Source organism: Lethenteron reissneri, unplaced genomic scaffold (assembly GCF_015708825.2).
Source record: "Lethenteron reissneri isolate LAM-NWPU_2019-01 unplaced genomic scaffold, ASM1570882v1 scaffold_120, whole genome shotgun sequence".
In the NCBI taxonomy this organism is placed as follows: Eukaryota; Metazoa; Chordata; class Hyperoartia; order Petromyzontiformes; family Petromyzontidae; genus Lethenteron; species Lethenteron reissneri.
In genome coordinates, this window is record NW_026890893.1 from 930,511 (window position 1) to 946,182 (window position 15,672).

The window sequence follows — 15,672 nt, forward strand, 5'->3', positions numbered from 1 at the left end:
CAATGGTACCCCATGCGCTCCCCCAGGAGGTGGGCGTTGTTGAGGATGTTGTGGTGCGTGAGCGTCGCTCCCTTTGGCTGCCCCGTGGTTCCCTGGGGGGGCGGGGGGACGATATGGGGAGTGGGAGGGGAGAGGCATGAACCCGCACTTGGCCCAACGATAGCCTGCGTGGGCTACGTGGGGCACCTTTGTCTTTGTCAGCGTTGCTGCTGCTGCGCTCATACTAAACTGGTGGTGGTGATGGTGGTGGGTTTGATGGTGGTGATGGTGGTGGGGTTGATGGTGGTGATGGTGGTGGGGCTGATGGTGGTGGTGGGGTTTATGGTGGTGATGGTGGTGGTGGGGTTTATGGTGGTAGTGTGGTAGTGACGGTGGTAGTGTGGTGCTGATGATGATTATGGTGGTGATGGTGTTGATGATGTTGGTGTTTATAATGGTGGTAGTGGTGATGACGGTGGTGGTGATGGTCATACACGGGGAGCGGTAGTGAAGCGGTTGATGTGATGCGCTATGAACCTGCCGACCCGAGTTCGATTTCTGCTCACGGCCAATGCCGGTGAGGAAAATCTAAATTGGTCCTGGGCCTCCCCTAGGTCGACTAGGCCTCAAATAAGTACCTGGTGCAGTGTGTAGTAAATTAAACTCCAAACTACCAGGTAAGGGCCCACTGAGCTACGCAGCTCTTTTTCAGAAGTGACCTGGCCACAATTAATAGCTCAAGGAAGTGGCCTACCACATGCTTCAAATCGCTTTAAACTATTGTCATTGTAGTGCGTATTTAATGTGGCGCTGCACTCTGATGTTGTAGGAGAAAACATTTATTAAAAAGTCTATTTAATTAAGTAAAACGTGTTGTGTATATTTATTTAAAGTTGCGCATTTTGATGTGACGTCACATTTCTCAACCCCACCCCCCATCGTCACACATCGTCACAAATGTCTGACCCCCCCCCCTAGGTGCGTGACGTCATTTATGGATGGCCCCTAAGGCCTCCAGTTTGGAGATTAGGATGGAGGGCAGTATGGTATTAGATGCTGAGCTGTAATTGATGAACAGCATTCTAACATAGTTACCCTGCTTCACCTCCAGGTGGCACAGTGCCTTATGCAATTGTAGTGGTGATACGCGCTGGGGTAGGGATCGTGTGCCAGCGCCTAGTGATTGGCTGTGTATGTGGTGACGCGCGCTGACGGTGGAGGATCAGGGGTCAGCGCGGGGTCGTGGGTTACGTGGTGCTGATTGGCTGTGTGCCGGTGACGCGCTGAGAGGGAGTGATCGGGTGGCAGCGCGGTGTGATTGGTTGAGTAGTGTTAACACGCGCTGGGGAAAACGGATCGTAGAGATAGCGCGTCGTCATTGGTTAACTAAGGAGCGATGCTCACGTCGACGTCCGCATCAGCTCCGTCTCCCGTGAGCAGGGGCTATAAAAGGGGATGCACACAGGCGTAAAGGCAGTATGTAACCAGTGAAGAATGAAGACGGGGATGAAGAGATAGGGCCCTGCGGTACCTAGTCCCGCTGTCCTAACGGGATCGGGACTCTGTGTAACCCAGAGGCGAATGCATTGTGTGTAGCCATAGGCATAGGGTCTACACGAGTCGAATGCATGGTGTGTAGCCATAGGCATAGGGTCTACACGAGTCGAATGCATGGTGTGTAGCCAGAGGCATAGGGTCTACACGAGTCAAGTGCATTGTGTGTAGCCAGAGGCATAGAGTCTACACGAGTTAAGTGGAGTGTATAGTCAGAAGAATAGAGACCACACGTTGTATTGTGACACGTCAAGATTTAATAAAAGTGTGTTACCCGTCAAGAAGTTCCTGCCGTCATTTCCAATACTTCAACTGGCGTCAGAAGTGAAACGGTCTTCCAAGCATGGATACAAGGAAGACCCGTCGGACCCACGGGATTGACCGCGGGGACAACCTTGACGACTCGGGCCAGCTGGCATCGGGGGGTGAGGACGAAGAATTGCCCACGCTGCAGGATCCGCCGACGGCGCCGGACGAGCGACGGGGGACCGATGCCGTGCTCTGCGAGGCGCACTCCCGTCTGGCGGAGCTGCTGCTCGCCGCCGCGTCCATCCTGGCGGAGATCAGCTCGTCGGGAGGAGCGGGGACGGCGGCGGACATTCTACAGGGTCGCCCCGCAGATTCCCGCCAAAATGACTTAGCGATTCCCGCCATTTCATCTGCGCCGACTTTTGGCGGGAACGGACACCACCACGTGGCAGCGGTTCTCCAAGCGCGCCCGCTTACGTCACCAACGCGCGCTGCGGACCGCCATCAGACACCCGCCACTGGGGCTGCCATCTTACACACCGACGGGGCGGCGGAGAGGAACCACGAGGCGGAGGACGACTTCATCTTTCAACAGCGCCTTCCCACATTGTCAGCCTTCAAGGCGGAAGGCGGGGACTGGGGCCAATTTCAGCGCAGGTTTTTGGCGCTGCGGGCACTGCCTGCCATGCTGGACGACAACGCGCTCGCGGCCTTCACGTCCGCACGCAGGTCGGACCGCTCCACGCTCAAGGATGCGCTGGCTCTCATGGCCAAGGTCTACGGTCCTCCCTCGGCGTGTCGCCATCATTTTTACGCAAGGCGGAAGGCAGACACGGAGATCGTGCTCGCCTATCGCACGGCGTTGCTGGCTCTCGCCGACGCCGCGTTCCCTCGTATGGACGAGGAGGGCCAAGATGCGATGGTTTTGGAGCAACTGCTCAAGTTGGCGCAGGACCTGGGGGTCCCCATCAACACGGCCGACGAGATCGATATTTCTTCCTTGCGGGTCGCTACAAGTATACAAGCGCACGAGGTCCTTCAACGTAAACAGGGGGTCGTCTGCAACGCTGCCGTGGCCTCAGCTCCGGGCCCGGTAGTCACCGAACCCCAAGTCGTCAGCCCACGAGAGGAGGCGTTCACCGCGGGACGACCGGGGGACTGGAGGTCGGGGGGTCGTTCGCCTCTGCGATCGGCCCGCAAGCTGGAGCAACCGAGATCTCCGACGACTCTCATCACGTGTTATAACTGCGGCCTCCGGGGCCACGTGGCGTCCGGTTGCCGCGCCCCACGTCAGCGCGCCATGGGACCTCGGCTGGACGACGAACAAGGCCCCAAGTCATCCCTACAAACCCCGGCAAGTCGCGGCACCTCACATGCTCGGCCCGCATACTCGACACGCATGGGCCGTCGCGTTGCGGCGGAGGAGAGCCGGTTAGGGTTCGGGGATTCGGTTCGGCGAGGGGGGTTCGGCCGGGACCGGGGAGACATTAAATGGTCGGAGTTGGGGCACAGAATAGTGGCTGCCTCAGCGGGTTCATCCGTCGTTACGGGATCTATTGATGGGGTCGAGGTCAGGGTGTTAGTGGACACGGGGGCATCGGCGACTATTATATCGGACCTCATTTACAACATTCTCCCTGTACAATGTCGTCCGCTGCTTCCAGTGGATGTGCCATTTTACGCCGCTAATGGGGGATCGTTGGGCATTATCGGTCAGATTAGGGCGTCCATTTGCATTGGAGATATCAAATTGTCGGGACCCGTTTTCGTTTCGTCCTCCCTGGCGGTTCCTTGTCTATTGGGCACTGATTTTTTGGCAAAAATGCCCATCAAAATTCTCATTGATCAGCGTTGCATTGAACTACCATCGGGTCGCCGTATTTCATTTTTGACGAACCCTACTGAAATTCGGACGGCGTGCGCTACGATACAAGCGTTAGCAACACAGACCGTGCACGTGCCCCCGGGTTCACAAATGTTAATTCCCCTCCGGTTGCGGAAACCATGGGTGAGGGAGACCTCGGATCAAGGCATGCTTTTGGGTCCTTCTAATAGGGCTGTTGGAGGTCTCGATTTGTCGGTGGCTCACACTTTGGTTGGGGCTGACAGGGATCCGTTTGTGATGGTGTTAAACGCTGGGTCGCGGCCGGCCGTCATTCAGCAGGGCACCGTGCTAGCTCACGCGGCACGGGTCCTTGCGGAAGAGCGGCTGGTTGCGCAGGCTGATCCGAGCCCCACGCAAAATGTTAAACCAAAGGAGGACCTCGAATGGGTCGATTCGCTGTGCGCGGACTCTGACGATTTGTCAGCGGTACAGTTAGGTGCGCTGCGCGGGTTGCTGATTGAATTTTCGGATGTGTTCAGTAAACATAAGTATGACATTGGGTGCACGGACCTGTTACGCCACCACATTGAAACGGGCGATGCAGCACCGGTCAGGCTAAATCCCTTCCGACTGAGTCCTGCTGAGAAGGAACATGTTCAGTCGGCCGTTAACGATATGCTAGAAGCCGACATTATTTCGCCTTCTTCCAGTCCTTGGGGAGCACCTATTGTGCTCGTTAAAAAGCAGGACGGGTCCTTGCGATTTTGCGTAGATTTCCGCCGCCTGAATAAGATCTCTGTGGCCGACGCGTATCCGCTCCTCAGGATGGACGAGTCCCTCGATGCATTGTCCGGTGCGCGATACTTTTCGACTCTTGATTTATTATCCGGATTCTGGCAGTTGCCACTCGACGAAGAGTCTAAACCTAAGACAGCATTTCGGACTCCAGGGGGCCTGTTTCAGTTTAACCGGTTACCCATGGGACTTCACTCCTCTCCTGCGACGTTTCAGCGCCTTATGGAGTTGGTTTTGTCGGGCTTGCAATGGGATACGTGCTTGATTTACCTTGACGATGTCATTGTTTTCAATAAAACGTTTGAGGAACACCTCCAGCGATTGAGAGGGGTGTTCTTGCGAATGCGATCGGCTAAATTAAAGTTTTAACCGGCCAAATGCCACCTTCTTCGTAAATCCGTTAGATACTTGGGTCACATTGTCGACTCTTCGGGGATTTCTACCGATCCCGCGAAGACGGACTGTGTCAGTTCATGGCCGACGCCCACGTCAGTTTCGGACGTGCGCAGTTTCATCGGTTTTGCTTCTTATTATCGCCGATTCGTTGAGCACTTCGCCACCATTGCAAAACCCTTGCACGCTCTAACGGCGAAAGGAGTGAAGTTCCGATGGGGACCGGAGGAGGAGGCTGCATTCTGCTCCCTCCGGGACGCCTTGGTGGGTGCCCCACCCTTGCGCTATCCTGACTTTGCGAGTCCCTTCTTGCTAGACACGGATGCTAGCAACACGGGCATTGGGGGGGTGCTGTCCCAAGTCGTTGGGGGAGTCGAACGGGTGGTCGCCTATGGTAGCAGGGTGTTGTCGCCGGCAGAGCAGTGCTACTGCGTCACCTGTCGCGAGCTGCTTGCCATTGTTTTTTTCGTACAACAATTCAGACCATATCTCTATGGTCGTCACTTTACGGTCCGGACGGACCACGCGGCGCTCCAGTATTCATTGCGGGTCGCCCAGCCCTCGGGCCAATTGTCACGGTGGTTGGAAGTCCTCCAGGACTATCAGTTCACGACTACATACCGTAAGGGGTTGCGACACACAAATGCCGATGCTCTGTCGCGATTGTTGCCTTGTCACAAATGTGCGTGCTTATCGGGATCGGCGCGCTGTAAACCGCCAGTCACGGAAGGTGTGGGGGCATTGGTTGCGACCGCGGGCACACCAATTGGGGATGTTCCCGCTACCCCAGGGGGTCAGGACTCGCTGCTCTCACTGTCGCTGATTGAGTGGGGCCGTCTCCAAATGGCGGACAGCTCCCTGCTAGCATTGCGCCGCAGGACGGGGGGTTCCGAAGGGGACCAGGAACGGACTGGCTCCTACGTACTTAAGCAAGGCCTGTTAATGAGATGGGACAGTTTGTCCCGGCGGCACGCGATTGTGGTGCCTTCTGCTGTGAGGGGGAAAGTTGTCTTGGCCGCACACGAACGCCTCTTGCATTTGGGAGTAAACAAAACGCTTGCCCTGCTTCAGCGTGACTATTATTGGCCGGGGATGGGGAGTGACGTGGTGAATATTCTGAAGGGATGTGTTGAGTGCGCCAGACGGAAACCACCGCCCGTGGTAGCTAATCCACCGCTGCAATCTATTCAGGTCTCGTGCACTAACGAGCTCGTTGCGCTCGATATTCTGGGGCCTTTTCCAGTCACGCCTAGGGGTAATAAGTACCTGTTGGTGGGGGTCGAATATTTTACCCGGTGGCCTATGGCGTGGCCACTCGCCAACCAGTCGGCGGCGGCTGTGACGGACGCCTTTGTCCAGGGCTACGTCCTGGACAAGGGGGCTCCCGAACGCTTGCTGACCGACCAAGGGAAAATTTTTTCAAGTAAATTGCTGCAAGAGGTGTGCGACCTGTTGGGTACTAAGAAGGTGCGTACCTCCCCGTACCACCCGCAGACGGACGAGATGGTGGAGAGACTCCACAGGACATTGACTTCTATGCTGTGCCAGCAGGTGTGTGAGGCACATGTTGATTAGGACCTGCAGGTCCCTGGGGTCCTCGCCGCGTATAGAATGGCCCCCCATGCAGCTACGGGATTTTCCCCGTTCTATCTGATGTACGGTCGGGAAGCCGACCCGCCCATGGAAACGCAGCTGGGCCTGCCCGCACCACGAACTAATTCGAAATTGGCAGAGCATATTAAATTTAATATTCATAAGCTGACGGAGGCAAGGGAGGCCGCACGGCTTAATTCGCGGGCTCGCCAAATTGCAAACGAGCGGTTGCGTGCACGGAAGGTGTCCGTGCACAACTGTGAACCAGGTGACAGGGTCTGGCTGCATTGCCCTCAGGCACCTTTGGCTACGTTGCCTAAATTGTTGAAGCCATGGCGGAGACCCGTGGAGGTCGTGCGGGTTGCACGCCCCCAGTGCGTTCAGATAAAATGGGGAAAGCGCCGTTGGTACGTCCACCCCTCCCGACTGAAACCGTTCTCACCTCCATATGGCCTCCCCTTGTGTCGTGAGGGCCGAGCATGTGACGTGACCGACGACCCTAAGGGGGAAATGTCTTTGCCTGATCCTCACATGTCTCCGCCTGATCCGCTCCCAGGTGTCTCGGAACTGACAGCTGCCGACCACCGGCGGTCCTTCCAGGCCCGATCCACGCCATCTAGAGCTGCCGGAGCCACCGGACGGTCGTCAGCGTCCCGTCCCATACGACGGACCGGCCAGACGGACTCGCGCTAGGTCGCGCTACTTTTTATGACCTACCACGTGAGGAGTCGAGGCAGCCGGAGCGCCTCGTCACTGCGTTTAGTCACAGGGACACTTGGCGCGTTCGTTTTCTGGAGTTCGCTTTTATTGTGTTGTTCGTCGGGCTGTACATTGCTTCTTATTTAAGTGTTGCTGTTGTGTTGTTGTTGTTGCGTTACGGGGCACACTGGGGGGTGGGGTTTTTTTTATTGCGTTGACGTTGGGTTGTGTTGTTGGTTAGCAGCCGGGCCGGCTGCGAGCTATGTGGGAGGGGGTGATGTAGTGGTGATACGCGCTGGGGTAGGGATCGTGTGCCAGCGCCTAGTGATTGGCTGTGTATGTGGTGACGCGCGCTGACGGTGGAGGATCAGGGGTCAGCGCGGGGTCGTGGGTTACGTGGTGCTGATTGGCTGTGTGCCGGTGACGCGCTGAGAGGGAGTGATCGGGTGGCAGCGCGGTGTGATTGGTTGAGTAGTGTTAACACGCGCTGGGGAAAACGGATCGTAGAGATAGCGCGTCGTCATTGGTTAACTAAGGAGCGATGCTCACGTCGACGTCCGCATCAGCTCCGTCTCCCGTGAGCAGGGGCTATAAAAGGGGATGCACACAGGCATAAAGGCAGTATGTAACCAGCGAAGAATGAAGACGGGGATGAAGAGATAGGGCCCTGCGGTACCTAGTCCCGCTGTCCTAACGGGACCGGGACTCTGTGTAACCCAGAGGCGAATGCATTGTGTGTAGCCATAGGCATAGGGTCTACACGAGTCGAATGCATGGTGTGTAGCCATAGGCATAGGGTCTACACGAGTCGAATGCATGGTGTGTAGCCAGAGGCATAGGGTCTACACGAGTCAAGTGCATTGTGTGTAGCCAGAGGCATAGAGTCTACACGAGTTAAGTGGAGTGTATAGTCAGAAGAATAGAGACCACACGTTGTATTGTGACACGTCAAGATTTAATAAAAGTGTGTTACCCGTCAAGAAGTTCCTGCCGTCATTTCCAATACTTCACAATGTAACAGCAATAGTGTCAGGAAGGGAGGTTGTTGATTGCCTCGCAGCTTATTGTCCCTTTGTAGTTTGTGATGGACTGTGATCCGCGCCACAGGCTCCTAGAGTTGGAGTCACGGTACAGGGCCTCCAACTTATCCCTGAATTGTCTCTTGTCCGCCTTGATGGCTTTTCGGACCGCGTATTTTGTCCTCCTGCTTTCAGTGGGGTCTCTGGATTTGCATGCTCTGTGTTGGTCCTTCAGTGCTGCTTTGACTGCCGCGTTTTTAACCCAGGGGTTGTTATTTGGGTAAGAACGGACAGTCTTGGTTGGCACAGCAACGTCCATGCAGAGCATAATATGACCTAGCAATGTCGATGCAAATTCCCCCACTCTGTTGTAGGCTGCATCCCTAAATACATCCCAATTTGTATCCTCCAGGCCATCCGCGAGTCTGTCCCTGCTTCTCTGACTAGCATTGGACTATTCTTGTAGTGGGAGCCTGTCTCTTTAAGAGAGGGCAGTACTTTGGCACCAGCAAGATGACATGGTGGTAGGACTTCCCGAGCAGTGGGCGGGGGAACGCCTTGTAGGCGTCTTTCCGCATTGAATAACAGTGATCCAAGATGGCATCTCTTCTGGAGTTAAATTTCACATTTGGTAAAACTTTGGGAGTGCACTCCTAAGGCTCGCTTCGTTAAAGTCCCCAATTACAATCACAGCAGCGTCCGGATGTTTGGTTTCCAGTGCAGAGATTGTTTTATGGAATAGGTCCATAGCCGGCGTGGAGTTGGCGCTCGGAGGGACGTACACAGTGACTGAAACAATCGCGTGAAATTATCTCGGGAGGTAATGAGGGCGGCATGATAGGATCACAAGCTCTACATCTGGTGAACATATTACACCAAGATGAGTGGATCATCACACACAATCCGCCACCTTTTGTTTCCCCACTGTCCAAAGTCCGATCGTGGTGAAAAGGAGAGAGGCCTGTTAGCCCGATGGCTGCGTCCGGGATATTTCCATTCAGCCAGCTTTCCGTGAAACACAGAACATTGCAAGTATCGTGTTTCCCGTTAGAATTCGATCCCGGCCCGCACATCATCCAACTTGTTAACAAGGCACTGTGCGTTGCACAAGAATATGCTCGGCATTGCAGTACGATGAGGATGTTTTCTATTCCTCATCTGAACGGCGACTCTTCTTCCTCGTCTCGTCTCATGGTGTTGTCTGGTAAACAAAGGGTCGTCTCAGGGCAGGCTGCATTGGGTAAGCAAGCTCTTTTTCCCGATGTCCAATAATGTTTGTCTATCATAGATAATGATCGGAGGTTTGATAGACATTCTGGTGAAAAAGTTAATCAAATAAATAAACTACAATAAATTACATTAAACGCTAAAATCTAACTGCGGTGAGAGAGCTAGCCGGGAGGCGTGCTGCTGCGTTGAGTGCTACCGCTGGGACTGCAGCCTTGCTAGAGGCTACCTGGGGGAGCTTTGTCTGTGCGTGAATAATAGGTGATGCTACTCGCTACTAAGATCACTTGCCCCTACAGCCCAGCTAGAGGCTACCTGGTGGATCTGTGTCTGTGTGTATATCATAGGTGCTGCTTCTCGCTACCACTAACAGCACTTGCCCCCACAGTCCTGCTGAGGCTACCCGGGGGATCGTCGTCTTTGTACCGAGGTGTACTGGATGTTGATGGGATCGTCGCACGACAGGGCCGAGTGGATCGCGTGGCGCTCCGCTTCCAGGCCCGGGGTGGCGCGGCCTTCCACCTCGCGCACGGACAGAGCCCCGGGACTCGGCTCCCCCTCCCCCAGCGAGATGACGACCCGGAGATCCGGGAGCCTGCCGGGGTGGGTGGGTGGTTGGGTGGGTGAGTGAGTGGGTGGGTGAGTGAGTGGGTGAGTGAGTGGGTGAGTGAGTGAGTGAGTGGGTGAGTGAGTGGGTGGTTGGGTGGGTTAGTGGTTGGGTGGGTGAGTGGGTGAGTGGTTGGGTGGGTGAGTGGGTGAGTGGTTGGGTGGGTGAGAGGTTGGGTGGGGGAGTGAGTAGGTGGGTGGGGGAGTGAGTGGGTGGGTGGGGGAGTGGGTGAGCGAGCGAGTCAGTGGGTGGTTGACTGTGCGGGAGAGGGGTGGGTGAGTAAGTTTGTGCGTGAGTGGGTGAGTCAGTTGGTGAGTGAGTGGGTGAGTCAGTGGGTTAGACAATGGGTGAGTGAGTGCGTGGGTGATTTAGTGGGTGGGTGAGTGAGTGGGTGGGTGAGTCACTTGGTGAGTGAGTGGGTGAGTAAGTGGGTGAGTCAATTGGTGAGTGAGTGCGTGGGTGAGTGAGTGGATGGGTGGGTGAGTGAGTGGATGGGTGGGTGGGTGAGTGAGTCAGTGTGTGTTTGCCTGTGTGGGTGAGTGGGTGGGTGACCGGGCAGAGTGGAGGTCTCCAGGGCAGCTGGAGGGCAGCTCAGGGCAGAGCTGAGTCAAGAGGTCTAGGTAGTTGCGACCCTTAAACTCCACCGCAGAGACGATCCCCTTGCAGCCAACCTGCACATCACCACCACAATCACCACCACAATCACCACCATCACCACCACCAAAATCACTACGACCATCATCATCGCCATCACCACGACCATCATCATCGCCATCACCATCACTACCATCACCACCATCACCACAACTATCATCATCATCACCACTACCACCACCACCATCATCCCCACCACCACTACCACCATCACCACCACCACTACCACCATCACCACCACTATCATCACCATCACCAACCTCACCACCATTACCACCCTCACCAACTCCACCACCATCACCATCACCTTATCAACATCACCACCACCAACACCACCACCACCCCCACCACCACCACCACCACCTTCATCAACACTACCACCAACATCCGCACCAAAACTACCACCATCACCACCACCACTACCACCATCACTACCACTATCATCACCACCATTATCACCAACTGCGCCACCACCGCCACCATCACCTTCTTGAGGGCGAACTCCAGCTCCTGGGGTTGGTACGCCGGGTTGATGTTCACCTGCGGCACGGACGCCAGCACCACGGTGGTTAGAGTGGTGGTGGTGGTTGTTGTCGTGGCTATAGTGGTGGTGGTGGCTATAGTGGTGGTTGTGACTGGAGTAGTGGTTGTGGCTGATGTGGAGGTGGTTTAAGCTGTAGTGGTGGTGGTTGTTGTTGTCTTGGCTGCAGTAGTGGTGGTTGTCGTAGCTATAGTAGTTGTAGCTGTAGTAGTGGTTGTGCATATAGTGGTGGTGGTTGTGGCTATAGTGGTAGTGGCTATAGTGGTGGTTGTAGTGGTGGTGGTTGTAGTGGTGGTTGTGGCTATAGTGATTGTGGTGGTAGTGGCTGTAATGGTAGTGGTTGTGGCTGAGTGGTGGTGGTAGCTGTAGTGGTGGTGGTTGTAGTGGTGGTGGTTGTGGCTATAGTGGTGGTGGTTGTGGCTATAGTGGTGGTGGTTGTGGCTATAATGGTAGTGGTGGTTGTGACTAGAGTAGTGGTTGTGGCTGATGTGGAGGTGGTTTTAGCTGTAGTGGTGGTGGTTGTCGTGGCTATAGTAGTTGTAGCTGTAGTAGTGGTTGTGCATATAGTGGTGGTGGTTGTGGCTATAGTGGTAGTGGCTGTAGTGGTGGTGGTTGTAGTGGTGGTGGTTGTAGTGGTGGTGGTGGTTGTGGCTATAGTGGTTGTGGCTATAGTGGTTGTGGCTATAGTGGTGGTGGTTGTAGTGGCTATAGTGGTTGTGGTTTTAGTGGTGGTGGTTGCGGCTATAGTGGTGGTGGTTGTGGCTATAGTGGTTGTGGCTATAGTGGTGGTGGTTGTGGCTGCTGTACCAGCACGATGCCCGCGCGTGCTGCGGCCAGCGCAGTGAGCGCCCACTCGACCGAGTTGGGGCCCCAAATCCCTAGGCGGTCGCCACGCGTCACGCCCAGAGCCAGCAGGCCCGCGGCCATGCGGTCCGCCTACAACCACAACCATCACCGCCAGAACAACCATCACCATCACAACCACCACCACCACCTCCACAATACCAATACCTGCCATTTGCCACGAAGTGACTGTGACGTCACCACGGCGCTTGTGCCAGGCCAGGTGCACTTTCAGGCCACGTGAAGAGTCGAAGGGTCGTTGACAGGTCAAGGGACAGACCCAGGTTCCATGGGTTGGCTGACTGAGATGACTGGTGGATGCATCAGCTGTATCCCCTACTGTGGCAACTTGCTGGATTTTTGCCACCCGGTGCTCCGCTCGTTGTTGTGAACGTCACTACTCTGCACACCTCCGCGTTCGCTTTTATGGTGGTGTACGTGGGCGTGTGCGGGATAACCCCGGGCGGTGGTGAGCCAGCCAGGGCATCGCTAGTCCCACCCCAATTACCCCCTCCCACTATTCCCCACTACCCACTCAACGCCCCTCTTCCCCTTCACCCCCTCCCCCTTTCAACCCCTCCCCCATCACCCCCTCCCCCGTCTCCCCCTACCCCCTCAACGCCACATCCCCTTCTCCCTTCCCCTCCTCTCCCCCCCTTTACCCCCCAATCCTCTTCCCCATGGCCCCAAACCCCCTCCCACCCTTCCCCCACTTCCCCCCTTCAACGCCCAGCCCCCCCCCCTTCGCCAGCCCCCACCACCGCACCCGCTCGAGCAGGTGGCTGTAGGTGAACTCAGCGCGCCGCTCGGCGCAGACGAGGAGCGCGCGCTGGGGCTGGGCACGCGCCGCGAGCTCGAGGCGCGCGCCCAGCGTGGTGCCCAGCAGGGGGGAGCGCGAGGCGCCGTGCACGTAGCTCCAGGTGAGGCGAGCGGGGGTCGCCCCTGCAACACCCCCCACTCCTGCGTCCTCCGCCCCCTCCTCGTTCTCGGGTCCCTGCGCCGGCCTGGGTGGCCCCACATACGCGTACAGACACACACGCAGTGACACACAGGCACACACGCAGTGACACACAGGCACACACGCAGTGACACACAGGCACACACGCAGTGACACACAGGCACACACGCAGCGACACACAGGCACACACGCAGTGACACACAGGCACACACGCAGTGACACACAGGCACACACGCAGTGACACACGAATACCGATATCAATACCTGCCATTCACGACCACGTGACGGTGACGTCACTAGTGGTCCGCCTACAACCACAACCATCACCGCCAGAACAACCATCACAACCACCACCTCCACAATACCAATACCTGCCATTTGCCAGGAAGTGACTGCGACGTCACCACGGCGCTTGTGCCAGGCCAGGTGCACTTGCAGGTCATGTGAAGTGTCGAAGGCTCGCTGACAGGAGGTCTCAGGACCCACCCAGGTACCATGGGTTGGCTGACTGAGATGACCGGTAGATGCACCACCAGCTGTACCCCCTCCTGTGCCAACTTGCTGGATTTTAGCCGCCCAGCGCTCCGCTTGTTGTTGTGAGCGTCGCTTCTTTTCCGTCCGTTGTTGCTGGAGGCCTCCAACCGAACCAAGTAGCGTCTGTCACAGCCTCCTCGATAGAGGCCGATCTTGATACCGCTGGTATCAGTTGTCGGCAAGTCCACTCAGCTCCTTATCCTCCCGTACCGCATCAGTCTGTCTCTTCTCCAGCCCATGTCGTGCCCATTTAGCCCCCTCTATGCAGCCAAACAGAAGCTGATTTAATCTAGATTTGAAGTTTTCGTGACTGCAGGGATCTATACTCTTTGGTTCTTTCGGTAAAGTCACGTAGGTATAACACAGAGGTGTGGACTCGAGTCATGTGACTTGGACTCGAGTCAGACTCGAGTCATGAATTTGATGACTTCAGACTCGACTTGGACTTGCATAACAATGACTTTGTCCCACCTCTGAGGTGTGGACTCGAGTCATGTGACTTGGACTCGAGTCAGACTCGAGTCATGAATTTGATGACTTCAGACTCGACTTGGACTTGCATAACAATGACTTTGTCCCACCTCTGGTATAACATAAACCAAAGAGTATAGAAGCTGATTGGGCATGCGGTGGCTGCATATACGGGCGACATGACCCAGCCAACGCAGCCTTGCATGCCGGAGGAGCTCACTGATGGGAATGTGTCCAGATATTTCAACGATGTGTGAGCTCCTCACACAATCCAGACCAGGTAGCTTCCACACAGCCGATGAAAAGATGATGCTGCCGAACTTATTCGGAGTGAGACCTCAAACCGGAGCCGGTCATGATCACACGGTCCAGGTATGGAAAACTCTCCACTCTCTCCACAACTGCACCATCACCAATGGGGAGCTGAGGGGGGTAGGTGTCCAGCACCACACCCGGCCGCCTTTATCTCCCCAGTGACGAGGTTTTTACGCACTGCACGAGGTACTCATTTAAAGCTGAGTCGAGCTAGGGGAGGCCCAGGACTGGTTTAGATAATCGTCACTGATGTTGGTCGTAAGCGGGAATTGAACTCGGGTTGCCGGCTCGTAGAGCAGCGTGCTAAACGCTACAGTACCACTCATTCACCACCACTAAACTTTGTTCAAAAACACAAGGCAAAGACAAGTCTGGACAGACTGTAGGGGCAAGTGCTGTTAGCGAGCACCATGAAGGCTGGCACGGCACACGAGGAGGTGAGTGGCCAACACCAGGCCCGGCCGCCTTTGTCTCCACAGTGGCGATGTTTACACGCCTTCCCAGGTACTCATTTGAGGCTGAGTCGACACACAGACACACACATAGACACACATAGTGACACACACACAGACAAATATCCTCCGTATAGCCTTAACAGACTGCTGGGGCAAGTGCTGGTAGCGAGCAGCATCTATGAACGCTGGAACGGCACACGAGGGGGTGGGTGGCCAGTACCAGACCCGGCCGCCTTTGTCTCCCTAGTGGCGATGGTTACTACACTGCACTAGGCACACATTTGAGGCCGAGTCGACCTGGGGGAGGCCCAGGACCGCTTCAGATAATCGTCACTGGTGTTGGTGGCCGTGAGTGGGAATCAAACTCGGGGGTGCGGCATTCGTAGCGCAGCGTAGCGCTAACCGCTACACCACCGCTCCCCCCACACACACAGACACACACAGACACGCAGATATTTCAAAGGTCATCGAGCGTGCCTGTAGACCCGGGGTGGGGAACCTTTTTTCTGCCAAGGGCCATTTGGATATTTATAACATCATTCGCGTGCCATACAAAATTATCAACATAAAAATGTGCTTGTTTATATTTGGTCAAACATTTAATTAACTCACCCCTAATGTGATGGTTGGAACTACTTCTCTTTGGCGAGGCGTGTGACGTTATCTGGTATTGATGATGTTGCTACTCGCAACTGCTTTTCCAGGTTTGCTCCTAGATTTATTGAATTTCGAGTCCCGCCTGCGGTTGCCTTGGCAGGGCCACACCAAATGATTTCGCGGGCCTCATACGGCCCTCGGGCCAGACGTTCCCAGAGGTCGCAACCGGGTACCCGTTACCCGTACCCTACCCGATACCCGGCGACCCTGGTGCGGCCGGGTACGGGTAGGCCGTGAGTCACTGGTGAGTAACCGTTTGTCACTCATTTCCCAACGTCTTGTCTCTTCTCACAATTCAAGTTCC

At 55.7% G+C, this 15,672-nt stretch overlaps 1 protein-coding gene across 1 annotated transcript in view; it reads right to left on the bottom strand.

The window, feature by feature from the left end:
• The window catches only part of LOC133361689 (medium-chain acyl-CoA ligase ACSF2, mitochondrial-like), a 37,687-nt gene that overhangs the window by 7,756 nt on the left and 14,259 nt on the right, over positions 1–15,672 (bottom strand). The window contains exons 2-7 of the mRNA XM_061580676.1: positions 12,745–12,982; positions 11,943–12,071; positions 11,081–11,134; positions 10,493–10,611; positions 9,760–9,928; positions 10–92 (exon numbers count right to left, since the gene is read on the bottom strand). Coding sequence (XP_061436660.1) covers positions 10–92; positions 9,760–9,928; positions 10,493–10,611; positions 11,081–11,134; positions 11,943–12,071; positions 12,745–12,982 — 792 coding nt within the window. The remainder of the gene's footprint in view (positions 1–9; positions 93–9,759; positions 9,929–10,492; positions 10,612–11,080; positions 11,135–11,942; positions 12,072–12,744; positions 12,983–15,672) is intronic.